The sequence below is a fragment of the Cydia pomonella genome, chromosome 7, assembly GCF_033807575.1.
Source record: "Cydia pomonella isolate Wapato2018A chromosome 7, ilCydPomo1, whole genome shotgun sequence".
NCBI classification, from domain to species: domain Eukaryota; kingdom Metazoa; phylum Arthropoda; class Insecta; order Lepidoptera; family Tortricidae; genus Cydia; species Cydia pomonella.
The window spans coordinates 18,282,125-18,300,141 of record NC_084709.1 but is presented as its reverse complement, the minus strand read 5'-3'; the positions used below and the strand labels follow the sequence as shown (position 1 = coordinate 18,300,141).

Here is an 18,017-nt window from a genome sequence, read left to right as displayed (position 1 = left end):
ATGATTTTCTCTAGTGACATCATAGATTCGTATCCTGATTTTTTGACTTTCGCTTGATAAATCAAAATCACGAACATAGGTCTAAAACGCACTTTGAAAATTTGTGACAATTTCAATTGCTTCTAAAAATCATTTATTTTTGAGGGAAGTCATCGATAAACTAACATCGTTTGATGAGTTATATTAAAATGTTTCTCTCTTAATCTTGCTTATTCGTTTTCATTTTGTAAAATGGACTACTTTCTGTTTTTTCAGATTCATGGAACAACATCCAGAGATGGACTTCTCGAAGTGCAAATTTAACTAATTTAAGTTAATATTATAATGTCTTATAAGCTAATTTTATATTTTTGTTCGTTATAACATATGTCGCATGGCGTACGCCTTTTAATGCCATACATAAAATTACATGCAAATATTATATGTTTAATTCCCTACCTTATCGCGTTAAAAGTATTTTATTGAAATTAAATGATACTTAACTCAAATTAAGATTGTCCTCATTTGCTTGTTATATACTTTTATTTCACAAGAAAATCTCAATCAAAACTCACTAGCTTCCTTAGTAACATACAACTTGAATATAAATCTAAAAACTTGCTTCCTTGTATTTGTTATGTGAATTATTTTTAGTATTCATTTGGAAATACAACTAAACTAAGCAATTACGAGATTATAATACCACATGTTTGAATTTTAAAATCATGGAATTCGAATAGGGTCAATTTAAATAAAATAAATGTGCTAAGCTTTGCTACATAAGCGGACTAAACTCATTTGGTTTTGGTTCTAATGTAATAACGTATTTGTACTTACTATTGTGTTATAGTCAGATGTATTTTGAATATATAGAGAACTACAATCTATAGTAAATAACCTAACAAATATGTATTCATTCCAATCCGATTGATACAGATTACTCATACTTGAAATAAACATTTCAGGATATGTTAAGTCTTTCTTTTATGCCTATTGTTTGTCATCATTAGGTTTAATAATACAAATAGACAAGGGCGGGGGGCAGCTCATATAAATAAATATTATAGAACATTATTACACAAATTGTCTAAAGTCCCACAGTCTCTCTCTCAATACTCTCAAGCTCAATAAGGCTTGTGTTGTGGGTACTTAGACAACAATATATATAAATATTTTTAAATACTTAAATACATAGAAAACACCCATGGCTCAAGAACAAATATCCTTGCATCTTCCCATAGAAAAGTTACATTTATTGAAACATGTATGTTCAGATCATTTTGAAAATAGAGCTTTTAATAAAATAAAAAATAGTGAAGGATTTTATAATTACATTCTGATTGTAACGAGGTATTCAAGTGTTAACGCCTAAGGGCGGTATACCACCTATCCAATTTCTTTGCTCAATGTTTATTGCGTCTCACATTTTGCTCTAGAACAGAAAAGTCACTTTGATCCCTCCTAGTAGGGAAGAAAAGTGCTACTTTGATCCTTCCTAGTGGGGAAGAAAACGCCCCTTTCGAACGATTTTTTTTACAAAACCTGTTGTAAAAAAAATCGGGTCCACATTAAGCTCGACCACGTCTTAGTCCACTCATAGAACTATCCAGATCCACTACATACCATACAACTTAAATGTGGAATCGATCCTAACTTGATTTCGGGTACAAAATTTGTAGACAAAGAGTATATTTCAACCCTCCCCATTTTATCGATATCGATAAGAAACGCAAGCGTGTAGCGTACTACACTATTTAAATCGCTTATGTTGGTACTATGGTTCTTTGACAGTTCTTTGTCGTTTTGGTAATGATTTGCGAAACAAACTGATTCCACTCGCTAGTACGGGAGTCCCGTCTCTTAAAAAGTAGTGATTTATGCTCTTTGCTGCCTTTTTTGATGTTATGGCTCCTCTACACGATGGCCCAGCGCAGGCCAGTCCAAGGGACGCATTTATGCGTTACAGGGAGCAAGTGATATTGCTATCTCATTCCACCGCATAGCTGCGTCAAGTAACTAATTAATAATCTGTGGCTGCGTCCCTTAGACTGGCCTACGCTGGGCCATCGTGTAGAGGAGCCTTTAGATATAATATACCGATTCCATGGGCTAGGGGATGAATTTTTGTCGTTGTGTGGGGTGGGCTGTCGTTGAATAAATTTTAATACAGTGAATATGAAATTTCACGAATCATTTTTTGATAAATGTAATTATTTCGGAAATTATAGCTCTGAAAAAAAAATGTGTCCCTCTAACTTTTGTACCATGGGTCCAAAAAATACGAAAAGTCTTGAAAGTAAAGCTTAGTAAATAGTTAAAAGAAAACTATAGCAAACCGGCCAGGCTCAGCCGTTTTTGAGTTTTTGCAAAAAGTATTTCGACGGACGGGTAACTACAGAACCCTACACTGAGCATGGCCCAACATGCTCTTTGCCGGTTTATTTACTGTTCCTAATATTTGTGTTCAAATGAATGCTTAAAAATGGCTAGTCAGACCAAAGAGTAAAGTAAGTTGAGTCAGACCAAGCTAAATTTGAAGCGTTTCTGATAGCACAAACTTTGCAAGTGTTAAGTAAACGTCATAATTTGATAGACGTTTAAAATAACACTTGCCCAGTCTGTGCTATCAAAATCGCTGCCAACTTAGCTTGGTGTGACTCTATCCATTCGTGTCATTCAAACGCGCATTGAAAAAGCGCTCGTGCGTATGGGACCTAAAGTGAGAGCGATAAAGATATATTTTAACCGCACCAAGGTCGCGGCCCCGTACGCCCGTCTGTAATAGCTTTAACCATTGTTCTATCTCACTCTAATGGGCCAATATATCTCAAAGGTGTGTAGAGGCCTTAAGATCTATCAAATCTGACGTGACATTCAATTTGACAAATAATGACACTTGATGAATATCTTGAATGTATTTATGCAGCGGTGGCAGGCAAGCAAGGCATTTAAGGCATTACAGTGAAGTGAAATCGAACCGTCAAAACCATATTGTTGATGTTAAACTTCATGAAATTATTGTAAATTCATCATCATGGTTAGAACAGTGTATTCCCCAGAATACTGCCTTCAGTATCTTGAACAGTATGCATCAAAAGAAACTTTTGTGATAGGACTTATTCTAGGTCAGGCACGTATCACAAGTTTGTAATCTTTTAATGTTAAGTAATTAAATAAATAGCTAGCTATAGAATATAAGTAATAATTGTAAATTCACAGACGACAGATTCACGTGAAAATGTGATACACTTGGCTCGTACTCCAGAAGAGAAAAGTTCTGACAATGCCGCGGAGAATGAGACATTTTCAGCCTCAGAAAAGCCTGAGGTTATTAAGAGCTTGGCGGGAGTGTCGGAAGCATGGATAGCAGACCACGCCAAACATGTTACTAGAATGCTGCCTGGAGGGATGTTTGTTCAAGGTATGTTTATGCACTTGGCTAAGCTAATGGTAGTCATTTTTTATTTAAGTGTGTGAGATGCAAGGTGACCTGCAAATGCAAATTACCTCTATGACAGTGGCATAAAAACAAGTCTTTCAGGTATTAATGATGAAATATAACTTGGCAGCTATTATTTTGAAGTCAAACTATTATAAAAATTTGACAGCACAGTATGTGCTGTCAAAATTGCTGCTGAGTTAGATTGGTCTGACTGTAGATTCCATGCAATTATGAAAATCTTAAAATAAATCATAAGCTTGACTGGAAAACCTTAGTCAAGCTTATGACCTTCATGGTCACACCTGAAATGATGGAGGCAGTTTCAAGTTTATTATATATGTGATTAGGTTTTATTACATTATTATTAATAATATGTTAAATTGCAACAGTCCTTATCAATCAATAATTGCAAAAATTGGGATATACAAATTTTGCCACCAGGAAAATCCTAATTGTAAAATATCAAACAAAATTAAACTTGAATTAACATTATTATTTGTTTATAAGTCAATTCTACCGGCTAAAATAAGAAAACAGCTCAAAATTTGCTGATGCAAGTAATTTGATGATTACTTTGCCACACATGTGGATAAAATTTTAACTTTCTCATTCATTATTGAACAATAAAGAGAGCCTTTACCAGTTGGTGTGATGAAAAAATATAAAACATTAGAGATATTTAATTTTTCCCTTATACACAATAATTTTTTGTTCAGGCAATGTTTTCTGTTTAGCACAAATGTGAACTTTTTGTATGAGATAAATCCTTCGTTCATCTTCTGCCACAGTTCATGGGACCCTGAGGTCCGCTTGGCAACTAATGCCCAAAATTAGCATAGGCACTAGTTTATACGAAAGTGACTGTCATCTGACCTTTCAACCCCGTGGGTAAACTAGGCCTTATTGGGATTAATTTAATTTAATTTTTTAATTTTAATTTAATTTAATTTTCTTTCACCGAAATGCGACTGGTAAATATCAAATGAAATTTCTCACATAAGTTCCGAAAAACTTATTGGTACAAGCTGTGATTTATCCATGACCTCCGGATTGCAAGTTCGCACACTCTTACCGCTAGGCCACCAACGTTCCTAATGAGATAAATCCTTAATAAATTTATTTCTTAAATCTTCATTTAAAGTACACAACATTTACAGGTATATTCATCACAAGTGATGAAGATATATTTGAGGACCCAAACAGCTTCAGCAGAGTGAGAGCAATACTGAATTACACATACAAGTCACTCAACACAAACCCATATATGTACGGCAATTGTCCAGGGGTAACAGAACGGCTCGTTCTCCACATGTCAACAAGTACAAAAGTCCTCACATGTAAGAGTGTGGAAGTTGGTTCCGTAAAGAATCTTTTCGCAAAGCCAGTTGACTGGAAATTTTTGCCGAAGCCACAGCAGTGGCAGAGGCTGGACTGCTATTTTGAATTTGATGATGTTTACCCGGTCATTGTGAAGAAGAGTGGTATTTCTGTTAAGCAACAATTTCAAGTGAGTTTGTTTTGGAGATTTTAATATGTTATGTTATGTGTGTCGTGTCGTTACGACCGCACTGGCCTAGTGGATAGTGACCCTGCCTATGAAGCTGATGGTTCGAATCCCAGTAAGGGCATTTATTTGTGTGATGAACACAGAGATTTGTTTCTGGGTCATTGGTGTTTTCTATGTATATAAGTATGTATCTATTGATATATGTAAAATACCTATGTATTTCATTACCTAGTACCCATAGTCAAGCTTTGCTTATTTGGGGGCTAGGTCGATTTGTGTAAGATTGTCTCCATATATTTATATTGTATGCAACACAAGGATCACAAATAGTGTCCGACCGAAACATGTTTTTTTGCCGAAACCGAAGGTTCGGTTTTGGTTCTAGTTTCGGCCGAATCCGAAAATGTACGAAGAATTAGAATAAAATAATTTAACAAGGTCCCAACATTGCACTGATGTCATAGGAGAACATGTACCTGATGAGGAGAAATCCGTGAAAATAAAAACATAAATTCGGGAAGAAAGTTCTTTCCTGACAGGCAGTTTATTCCAGTGGCCTAAAAAATCGCGTTCTATTTTGCAAAAGGAACTTATTGGTAGCGAATTTACAGAAAATAATGTAACGAAAAACGATTAATAGTTACTATCCATTAGAAGCATATTATCCCTGCTTGCTTTTTTTTTGCTTTTGTTTTGGTGCTTAAGAAATGATAGTCGAGAGGCTAAAACGTATGAATAATTTAAACGAATGTGATTTGCAGATTCTCGAAATGCATCAAAAAATTTATATCAAACGCAGGCATATACGTGGCGTATCCGAGTATATTCGAAAATTTTACCAATTTATTTACATTCTATTCTCTCTTCTATATCGTTGGGTTCCGTTTTATTATGTTTATAAAAATAAAACGCTTCTAGACCAACTAATTGATTTATATATACATTTTGAGTGTCCGCTTAGTAAATTGAACAGTCTTTAACACTAAAAAATAGATACGAAAGTACAAGGTCATAAGTTTCGGTGCGACCGAATGGTTCGGCATTTTTTGCGCCGAAACCGAACCTTCGGCTGAAACACGATTTTTATGCCGAAACCTGCCGAAACCGAAACCGAAACTTCGGTCGGATACTAATCACAAATAAATACTTTTTATTTTATTAAGTGGTGTATTGCTTTTACAGAAGTTACTTAAAGATTGCTGTTTATTTCTTTCAGTTAGGTTCATTATGGTCTTGAAATTAAGTAATCTTGGTTTTGGAATTCCCTTAATCCTGTTGAATATATTTTTAATTCCCTGCTGTAATTTTTTTTCTACAGTAACCAAATGTAAAGTCAGCTGCAAATTTAAGTGACCTGCTCTGCAAACTGACGTTACAGTTTAACAAATGCCTTAATCTTTCAGCAAATATTGGAATCAGCACAGAAGACAATTGAGTCCAGCGTTATGTTTATAGACGGAGAGCTAAAGACCGGTTCAGAAGCTTTAGAGAATCTAAATAAGAAAAAGAAACCCAAAACAAATGCAAAAGTCACTCAGCAAGAAGTCCTGAAGTCCATGCAAGTGTCATTGTTTGTGCCATTTGTAAGTATGAAATGATGTTTTCAAACAAAAGGTAGCAATATAAACAATATAGATCTTTTAATGAATTTTGTTGCTTTTTGTTCATTAGCCCATGGAATAAATAAAAGGACGTTCAAAATTCTTATGCCAAAACCAATGTTTGACAGCCAAAGACATAAATCACGTTGTCCTTCCCTATACTCTGTATCTTTATGTATTTAAACAAAAGTAAACAAAATCTACCCTCAAATGGCTCCTTAAGCCAGTTGAGGGTAGATGAAAATATTACATGATCAAATAATGCAGGTCAAAGTCAGATCTGTCAGTGACAGGTCCAGGCGGTTTTGTATTTGGTTGGTTAACTAATAAATGTTATAACTACACGAAAATGTACAAATTGTTTATTTACTTTTATTTAAATACCTAAAGCTACAGAGTATAAAACAGGGCGATGATAACGCGTTCTCTCTCTCGCACTTGACTATTCCGTTAATGAGTGCTTGGAGCAATTTGGAGTGCGCTAGAACAATTGAGTGATGTTTCACTCAATAAATAGGCCAAAGGTATGGCAGCATCATTTCGAAAGATGGTGTCATATCTTTGGCCTATACCCGGTAAGATGGCGCCACTTTTTGATATTTAACAAATTTAACACATATCAGTGAAAGAATAAGGATCAAAGTCAAATGACGTTCTAAAAGTTTTAATCATGTGTCGAAAGATGGCAGTAAATTTACTGTGGCTACAAAGTTTTCCTTGACAGTCCATCTCTGTTTCAAATTCTCTTTGCTCTAGGTATAGAGTAAGGGTACTACAACTACTACAGAAGAATATTGTAGTACTCACATTGAAAATTGTAGTACCCACTCATTCTAACCTAACTTTATAAAACAAATTTGATTTCCAGGAGACCTGTCTCCCAGAAACGGTCGAATACCTAGAATGCGACGGCAGCATACACTTCAGCGGCGTCGTCTCGTCCAGTGTGTTCCTATACCCTAAAGCGACGGTTTGCGAAGCCATCACCGCAGTCAAACAGGACATAGTGCGGTCGCTGGCTTCCCGGTTCACTATGCACTGTGATGCCTTGATCGATGACAATCTATTGCCTGAAGGTAAGATGTAACTTAAATTAACAAAAGTTGCCTCTTAAGGTGTCAACACAATGAGTTTTTTTTGTGGCAAACAAGCATACGTTTATTATACGACGCCTGTAATTACGAGTTGGCGACTCACATGCAATCCTTTACAAGTGTCCAGAGCCTACGCTGTCCTTTTACTGTTAGGCGGACCGTTTGCTTGTGTTTCTTTAGTGGTATAAAAACGAAATAGCATTCCACGGACAGTTCCATACTAACGCGAGTTTTCTTGAAATTTTAGTTATAGTATAGGGACTCAAATGCTTAGATAAGTAGTTACCAACTTAAAAAACAAAAACAGAAAGGAACTTAACTAATTGGTAAACTAGATTTGTCCCTTCAGTCCCCGTCAAGAGTATCGTTCTCATTTTAAAACTACGTGTTGGATTGTAATGAAACTTTGCACATACAATGACATGAAGTATATTTAGTCCTGTAATTAATTTTTATAGCTCCAGTTTATAAAACAAACGAAATAGAGCAAAAACAAGTTTTGTATGAAAAACCTAAATTCGCTGTATTTTTAACTATGGTATCTGACGCTACATAAACTAATTACAGGACTAGGAGTACCTTATCCTATTGTAAATACATAATTTCAGAGCAATGTATGTAGTCGTATTAAAATGAGAGCGTAACTACGTTTGTGTGGAGAACCGCGCTTACCGGGGACCCGCTATCAACTCACCGAGTATATGAACTATGGGTTAGCGATACTCTAAACTTGTAAAACTTTACAAGTTTTCATATTTAAGCTTACTATAATGCATTCCGTATGCTTGTTGGTGTTTATAGTAGAAAATTAATCGGCCAAGAGCATATCGGGCCATGCTCAGAGTAGGGTTCCGTAGTTACTCTTCCGTCACAATAAACTAAACTGGAGCTTAAAGTATGATTATTAACCAAGGGATGAACTGTGGATAGTACGTCTTTTTACTATGAAGGGGAAACTTTTTGCGATAACTCAAAAATAGCTAAACTGATCATGTCCGCTATAGTTTTCACTTAATGTCTTTCTTAAGCTCTACTACCACGATATTTTTTTGACCTATGGTTCAAAAGTTAGAGGGGGGGGGACATTATTTTTTTCTTTCGGAGCGATTATCTCCGAATATATTCACTTTATCAAAAAATGTTTGTTGAATACCCCTATTAGTTTTGAAAGACCTTTCAAACGATATTCCACACTGTAAGAATGAAGCAAAAAATAATAATAGGAGAGGTATCCTAAAAAAAAAATTAGATTTTATTGACTTTGTTGGCTTTATTGATTTATATATCCATGCCAAATTTCAGCTTTCTAGCACTAACGACCACATAGCAAAGCCTCGGACAGACAGACGGACATGGCGAAATTATAAGGTTTCCTAGTTGACCACGGAACCCTAAAAAGAAAAAAATAGAGGCATTTAGAGGAAGTACTTCTTCTTCGCACTTGTAGCGTAAAGTAGAGTTGCATTTGTTTTTATTCGTTCAATTTTCGAACAAAACAAAATCAACTTTATTTATTACTTTATAAGTTCAAATTTCACTGGCAAAACTTGGATTTTTTCATGTATGGCTGGGCCTTAAGAGAGAAGGGGATCAACAAAAAAACTTAAGTAGATTAGCAAAAAATACTGCTAATTGACGGTATTGTTATCATAAGATCTAAAGCATTGACTTACATATATTACTCATACAAATGGCAGGAACCTAATTTCTGGACGCTGACCTCTTGCTAAATCACTTTTACGACACTGATCGATGGTTTAGATAATCTAGATTTTGCCAAAAAGTAAAAAATCTGTACATACCTTATCTCTAAAATCGATGACAAAAACTTACATATTCGTGGGCGTGTCACCAGGTGTTCGAGATAACATACTGTTAATCATTAATCAAAGGTTTTTTTACTTCTAGCGATGATTAATGTTGACTATGGTTTATGATTATGACATTAATCGTGATAAAGTCAAAGTAACATTATTTCTCAAACTCCAGACTAGGAATGAAGATTTTAAAGACGATGTTTGACATAAGAATGTAGGTACGGAATTTAACTGAATGTACTCACGCCTCAAAGTTTGTTCGGTACCTACACTACCATCAAAAAGTTTAAGACCAAACACAAAATATGCAAATAATCAACATTTAAATGTTTTTTTTTTTTTTTTTTTACGAAAATACTACTTTGCAGTAGATACCTACAATCCGAAAAATAAAGCGTTAAACAATTTATTAATCAGAATTTATTAAAAAAAAGGCATATATGTATATAATTATAAAAAAAAGTCCACAGTTTCTCATCGTAAAATCCTCGACGCTTTTAGAGTAATCTTGACATTTTTTCCACAAGTTTGTGTAGTAGCGTTTCTTGGCTTATGGATTTCCACTCATATTGCAGTATCTTCTGTAGAGTTTTTGCTGATGTCGGACATTGTTTTCGGACCCTACGGTCGAGTTCATTCCATGAAAGCTCGATCGGGTTAAGGTCTGGTGATTGCGGTGGCCAAATTATTTTTGAACACACCTTGCTGTTCTTTATTAGCTGTGTATAGCCTCTACAGATCCTTGCTGAATGTTTGAAATCGTGTTGCAAAATGTTTTCTTGCAAAACAAATGGGTTATCGGTCAAACGTGTTCCTGAAAATGAAACTAATCTCAATTATAGTCCTCTCGTTTATAGTCCATCGCCCTACCAATTTTTGTCGACGTTTGAGGGGTGTTCTTTCAAAAGTGCTTATTAAGAAATGAAAACCATACAAATGCGAAAGTAACCTGTCAGTTTGCCTGTCACCTCTTCGCGCTTAAACCGCAGGCCCGATTTCGATGTAATTTGGTATGAAGATAGTTTGAGGCTCGAGAAAGGATATAGGATAGTTTTAGTTAATCATCATCATCATTCCATGCCGGTAAAGTTGCGGGTAGAGGTTAGTAGAAAATAAACTCCCTTGAAAAGACTTCTCGAGTGGAAGGTAGTTTATTTACATATTTAGGTATGTCCTTTTTAATAATCGAGCATACATCATATAAATTTAAGGCAGTTGACTGAAAAACTAATCGACTTATAATTTTATTATTTATTAAAGTACTCTATATGTGACCGCGGCCAGTAAAACATCCCACACTTGGTCGCTTGCCATAAGGACGAGATTTGCTTGTATCTTTTGCGAATAACCTGTCAAGGCGTCCTTATGAAAAGCGACAAAGTGGGACGTTTTGCCGGCCGCGATCTCATATTTGTACAATACCAAAATTTTAGTGGTAAGTTGGTAACTACAGGAATAAAAATCCCACCTTTTACCAGTGGTACCTAAAAAAAATTCCCAGTAGGGAGCACCAACCCAGTTTGGTTCTATTTTCAGTAGTTACCACTGGTAAAAGGTGGGAAAAAATTCCCAGTAGTTACCACCACTGGTTACACTGATGGTAACAACTTGATGGTAACTAGTGGGAATAACCCGTCGATTTGACAGTCAAGATTTCAAATTATAAGCAGCCTTTGTAATGCCAAGAAACACTTGGTTCATCTAAGAACACAGTCGTACGTACGTGGCAGTACTTAATGTCATTGATGCATGAATTATGTTAATTTTAACTTAAAACCAATTCCGTCCGTCGATGCTTGCCGAGTACCTACGCTAGGCTAGGTAGATATTAATAGAGTAAATAAAACACCGAACGTTATTTTTCCAGAGAAAGTGTGCTTCAACGAGCCGCCTCGACGCGTCCTCGTGCCGGTGGGCTGCCTGTTCCTGTGCGACTACCTGTTCCCCGGCGAGGCGCCCGCCGAGGCGCTGCTGTCCGTGCGCGAGCTGCTGGACCTGCACATCACGGAGGCCGACGTCGTGTGCGATGTAGAGACGCCTGCAGGTAATACTATTTTTAAGGTAAGACGCGTTTTTGGCGTCTTCTTATGCGAGTGTCACTGTATAAGTAGTGACGAGACACGAAATGTAGAATGATATTGAGAAAGCGTGTAAGTATTTATTTGCAAAGAATAAGTAGGTACATTAGTGTCAGTATAGCCTGGTCCATTGGGCACTACGAAGTGGGTCAGTTCGTTGATGCACAAATCGCGTTTGTGCACATTTCTTTGGACGTCGTTCGCTCGGAATTATACGAACGGGATTATCTTTACTTTTGAAATCTTTGGTCTTATCGCGTATAAGTTGCTGTGGCTCCCTATTCCCCTGCGACTCCCGGTTCCTATCTGCAGCCGACCAAGTGTACAGACGCCTGCAGGTTATCACTAAAACTAGTGGTTCTCTGAGCTGTAGTCAATGCGAATAGCTACGCCATCTTTAAAAAAAAGCACAAACGAAATGAACAAACGATTCCATGTAACAATCGAACCTGCTCACACGATTTGATGAGTATTTGTTGAGAAATCGACCTCCAGAGGTGAACATCCGGACAGTCGGACAGAAAGACATACGAAAGTATTTTTGCCCGGGATAAAATGGAGAAATATGAAAGTTTTCTTTCATTATTGTACCGACCGAATTTCATAGACATTACAAGCGCACAAAATGGTCATGGTGGGAGTTCAAGCCTCCTGACGCAAAATTTTCGTCATGATTCTTGTTAATAGAATGCACAAAGAGGGTCAAAAGTTACGTGGTTTCTGATTCTGACCTACGTTACGTAATCAAGAGCGCTGGTAGCCTAGCGGTAAGAGCGTACGACTTTCAATCCGGAGGTCGCGGGCTTAAACCCCGGCTCGTACAGTCACGTCTGAAAATATCGATACGAAAAATGTGCCGAAAATATGTATACACTACCTTAATATGTGGGCAATAAAGTCGTATAAGTATACATATTTTTTGCCCTATTTTCGTATCGACTTTCAGACGTGACAGTAGTAATGAGTTTTTCGGAACTTATGTACGAAATATCATTTGATATTTACCAGTCGCTTTTCGGTGAAGGAAAACATCGTGAGGAAACCGGACTAATCCGAATAAGGGCTATTTTACCCTCTGGGTTGAAAGGTTAGATGGCAGTCGCTTTCCTAAAAACTAGTGCCTACGCCAATTATGGGGTTTAGTTGCCAAACGGACCCCAGCTTCCCATGAGCCGTGGCAAAATGCGGGGACAACGCGAGGAAGAAGAAGATTACGTAATCAACCGTTAACCTGAAAAAAAAAGCCTAAAAATGACATCAGACTGAATTAAATCGCTATTATATTACGGGCATAAAATAGTCATAACCTTTGCACATTTACACCGGCTTCGTTGTTAAGATGGCGTTATACGACTAGATATTAACTTTATTACCTTTTACGACAAGAATATTTTTTAACTTAATGACTCCCGTAAACAGTGAACTGTTTTCATTGAATTCTGTCGCTATTGTATGCAAATAATTTTATGTTTGTACCTACCAATCCTACCATAAGAACCTTTATGAGCTCCATTTATTTCAGCACTTTCGCAGCCATCTTTAAATCCATCTAAATAACGCCATTCAGGAAGAAATGCTGCGTAATTAAGTCAGGATATGGCCCAAAAAGCCATGGATACGCTTGGCCACCTAGTTCCATTAGGTGCGCACTAGTTTTGGCGATTAGATGACCGTTAAATGTTACTTAGCGCTTTGATAGTGGGCTTAGGGGATCGGTTGCACCAAGTCAACCGTAATCATATATACTTTCTCTAAAATTGCATATTTACCCATAGGAAGTTTCGTGGTGGTGGAAGTTCATCTATTGTGGTGCAAAAATGTTGTATTCAATGTTAGAAAGTTATGAGTTGTAATGTTAGTTGTAGAGAAGATTTCACCCGTAACAACCATCGAAACCCAGTTTGAATTTCGAATTTGTTGCACACGAATATGGTAAAAAATTAAACGAGATTTCCATGACTGCTATTTAGAGTCTGAAAGTGCGTACATATGATATACGAGGACATCATAAACCAGACCATCAACAGGTACCAATTATAATACAACCCTATTACTTCCAGATACTTCAGAATTCGACGCCCTTGACCGCGACGCCAGCAGCGAGGAACTCCTCGCGACTCCACAAGAAGCCAGCCAATTCATGTACATAACCGGCATTTGTTTCGCCTTGTTCGTACTAATAATCTCCATATTTGTGCACTATTACGATACGATAGTCGTATGCCTGAGCAAGTTGTCCAAGTCTAACTAAATATTCACTAGTCAAAACAGACGCCACGGCTAAGTCAACACACCGACTTGACAAGCGGCACTGTATAAGCGTTACCAAGAACGTCAAGTTCCTATGAAATTTTGACTTTTAAAGAGGCGCTGCCACACTTTGTAGCTTCTGTTGCGGTTATTAGTTAGCCTATTCGGACTATCGGACCAACGGCGACAAAAATAATAGCGATCAACTTTCCTTGAGCGAGAGATGTAGAACACGTAATAAAAGGCACGTTTTAAAAAGGCGTACAACATACCCGTATATAATTTTGTCGTACATAGTTTGATTTGGTTGATAACAATGACAATTGAGACTATGACGAACAAAAGAATAAACGACTCTCTATTGAAAGTAGCGTACGAGTTTAATATTCATTTGTCTCGTCTATGTATTGATGATGTCAGAAAGTTTCTAACATTGCGAAATTTTCACTTGGAAATTTTTCGGAAACATTTACATTTTTGTATAGTAATCGAATCCGTTTCAAAGTTCCATTTGTTTCCTGTGAAATTTCATTGATATTTCCGAGATCTTTTCCAAGTCTGGAAACTTTCTGCAACTTGCACATCAGGGTGGCTTGCCAAGGTGATAATCACTTGCGCTACGACAACGAAACGTTTTGTGTTTCTCTATCACTTTTCGGTATTAGTGCGACACTGAAAGTTGCGTTTCGTTCGCTACGGAGCGTAAACGATTGGCATGTTGGCTACGCACCCTGTGCACTTGCCTTATATTTAATCTTAGTTAATAGCTATACGTTCACTAGCTGTTAACGCTGTCAGCAAATAGTTTTTCAAAGATAAAACACTCTCGCAAAGAAAAAACTTGCCTATCGTTAGTCCCTAATCCCCGTTGGTCAGACAAGCTGTAAAGCAGTATTTCGGCAATTTCAAACCAAACTCCATTTCAATAAATTTGAACCCTTTGAACGCCACGTCTATTGTTTACAACGCGCTTTTCAACCTTACCGGTATGCACGAAGGTTGATATTGCACTGTAACCGAGCGCGTCAGTTGGCGGTTCAAAGGCAAGGCTCGGAGACCGCTTAAATTTCTAAACCGTTATCATGTACTTGGCGGAAAACTTTTCAATTTCGGTTTCACTCGAAAAACCGTTATTTTTAAACCGGTTTTTACGAGAACAATTCTTGTCAAATTAACTGGTTTATAGCAATTAAAACCGGTTTCTACCTATGTCGGTGTCTATGTTTACATGGCACACCAACAAGCCGGCAGACCGTTTCGTCGCTCGTCGAATAAACCGGTTTTATTAGGTGATAATAAAGTTCTTTAAACGTTCGCATTCTTATAAAATTTTGGAAGAAAACCGAAATAAACCGGTATTTACCGATATTTTATAAACCGGTTCCGAGCCTTGGTCAAATGGTTAAACTAACTTGAAAAACACAAACTTATAAATTGGGCTCTGGCTAAATATAAAATGCCAAATGGCTTGAAATAGCCAAATTACTGCTCGTTACGCTGGAACAACTTTTATAGCCATGGAACATTTTTATATTCATCTGAGCAAACTGGTAATCTCGCCCCAGACGGGTAAATTCCAATTTTCCTTTATTTCAAGAACACGATTACAGTATTCATGCATTTATTGTACTAGTGAATAACTAACATAATAAATATTGATTGGAGAAGAATTGTGTTAATTCTATGGAAAATCGTGTTCCTAATTTGATGTGATTATTTGGTGGTCTTCACCAGCTATCAAATTCGAAGCCCGATTTGTCCTAGACTTAACACATCTGAAGGCTCTTACACAGAATGTTGGCTGTGCCGCCAACAATTCACAGCGGGTATTTGAGCCGCCGGGCTGGCATGGCCTGCCGGGCCTGATTGTACCGGCGGCATAAACGCGCGACAAAAACCCGCTATAGGCGCTTAGCATACTGGATCCGATTCCCACGTCGCTCCGATGTTTGTGCGAGACAACTATATGCGCGCATTATAACGTTTAACGACATCTCGCTCGCACGACGTGCGAATCGGATTCAGTGCGTTAAGCGCCAGGTTTAAGAGACGACTGATGTGCTGTCGGATATTTTCGAAATTGCAAAATGTCCACGTGGAAAAGTTTCAAAAACTTCACATATATTTGTATGATAATCGAAATTTTCCATTTCCTAAATGAAAATTTCCTTTATCCAAACAAATTTTCATGATATTTCCGATAACTTTTCCAACTATTTTGGAATCTTTCCGCAACTGTAATCTTATACATATGAACAATAAATCTTTAATAATACTGAATAACTCGTGTATAAACTGATATAGGTTATTCAATAAAATAAAATGAATTGATTTTATAATTATAGAATTAGAAATTTTATTTGTGACAAGATTTGTGTAGGTAAGACGGTTCTATTTTTATGGCCACTTTTTTATGTACAGAGGACGGAGGTTGCTGCGTTGAATTGTGTAATATTACTTATTAAAAAAATTATATCTGATGATTATTTATTTTATTTGGTTAGTTTGGTACCTCTAGGCTACGTGCATTACTGTTGGGCCCTCCAGGCGTCAAGTCATAATAGATACGTACTTAATTACTAGTTTACAGGATCTCTATTGGTATACTTTAGGCACTTGAGGAAGAGTCTGCATTGAAGACATTATTGTACGACTTAAATCACAATTATTATGTCACTAAGGCGAAGAACCCATGTAGCCTTATCAGCCTCCGCTTTACCGTGCGTTGTAGGGGCGTCATGTGGTCACTCAGCATACTTTTAATGGCGAATAAAATGTACACCCGATTTCGATACTCACCCGAACAAAATGTGCAAAAAATACTAGCGACATTTCCTAGCTCAATTGCCAGTAATATTGGGTTGACCAGGAAAGAACTAGAGCGAGGGCGGCAGCCCCTTTCAATCGTTGCCTATGCCCTTGATGAAGGTTTTGGTCTCTGCACACCAAGGCCACGTGATCTCGATGGCAACCGGGACAAAATCGTACACTTCGTCAAGGTTGGCGTATTTGCAGTGCTTGACCCTAGCAGCACTTTCAGCCGCCGCACCTGCTTTGTTCACCGTGTGCGCGAGATGAGTGGGAGCAAAAGTACTCACACGTTGGACCCCAAAGCTCGCAGCTAGCTTTCATCCACAGAACAAGTGTAAGTCCATCCAGTATCTTACCGTCTACACGGCTCAGTGTGCCTGGCTTGAGTGGACGCTCGAGTTGGGCGTGCAGCGGGGCGGGGAGTGTGGCGTGCATGTTAAACAAATGCAAACTTATAAGAGCGGCCTTAGCGCACGCTGTTCAAATTACTTGTGAGCCCGACGCCACGCTGCACGCCCCGCTTTGAGCGTCCACTTAGGCTTTGGTGCTCTATGATACATGGGACGTTCGCTAAGACCAAAGCTTGCCTTACTAACCAATTTAAATTATACTGGAACAAAACGAGGTCCTTTTCCCAACTTAGTTTTTGAAGAAAAAAATAATTATGTACTTATATTTAATATTTTATTTACATAGAATTATCAAAAATCCGTAAAAAGACCCAGTAATAAAAATAGGTAAATCTGTCTATGATATTCAAATCACTTTATTAACATATCGTATTTGTAGTCTATAAAATGACGTTCCGCTGGTGGGCAAAGGTCTCCCGAATACTTGAAAATATCCATCCGATCAAGATCAAATGTGGCCAGTTATTGAGAAAAATCCCGTCATTAGGTCGCTAATGGAGGATTCAAATTCGTCGTATACACGTGTGGCGCCCACTCCACTTTTATTTCCATATTCTTTTAGCCGTCTGTATAAGTGGAATGTTTACGTTGTGTGTTCCTCCATAATGTCGGGATTACTGGGTGGGTGGATTTCCGGCATTTCGTTTTAATGGCCCAGATTATAGTCAAATAGGTACATTCTTAGAAGACTCTTAAAAAAGGAGCTTCTGTACAATTATCAGATTTATTAGTGGTTGTGCAAAGGCCTCTACAGACCTTGCAAGTCTTTCAACTAATCGCATGCAATTTTAGATAATTACCGGCTAATTATAATTTGAAATACACAACTTGTCAGTCGGTAAGAACCAGGAAAACTATAGGTACTCATCCCTTTCTTTTGGGTGCTTATAATACCAACGTAAAACAGTATGATTCTCTCTGTCTATGTTTGAAATGAGACAATCCTGGGCCAAACTATAGATATTATTTAGGTGCAACGAATTTAATCTATCGATCAAATGCCGCAATGAAACGCAAATCATAAGGTG

The 18,017-nt window shown here is 37.3% G+C and overlaps 2 protein-coding genes across 2 annotated transcripts in view; both read left to right on the top strand.

Annotated features, from left to right (window-relative positions):
- Positions 1-948, top strand: part of LOC133520044 (nuclear migration protein nudC) — a 44,528-nt gene extending 43,580 nt beyond the window's left edge. Inside the window, exon 8 of the mRNA XM_061854306.1 lies at positions 256-948. Coding sequence (XP_061710290.1) covers positions 256-307 — 52 coding nt within the window. The 3' untranslated portion in view covers positions 308-948. The remainder of the gene's footprint in view (positions 1-255) is intronic.
- Positions 949-2,882: 1,934 nt separating this feature from the next.
- On the top strand, positions 2,883-16,248 carry LOC133520042 (protein odr-4 homolog). Its single transcript, XM_061854304.1, has 7 exons — positions 2,883-3,109; positions 3,199-3,400; positions 4,579-4,928; positions 6,332-6,511; positions 7,398-7,605; positions 11,308-11,484; positions 13,579-16,248. The coding sequence occupies exons 1-7, from the start codon at positions 3,014-3,016 to the stop codon at positions 13,767-13,769; spliced, it is 1,404 nt and encodes a 467-aa protein (XP_061710288.1). The 5' UTR covers positions 2,883-3,013; the 3' UTR covers positions 13,770-16,248.
- Positions 16,249-18,017: the final 1,769 nt, after the last annotated feature.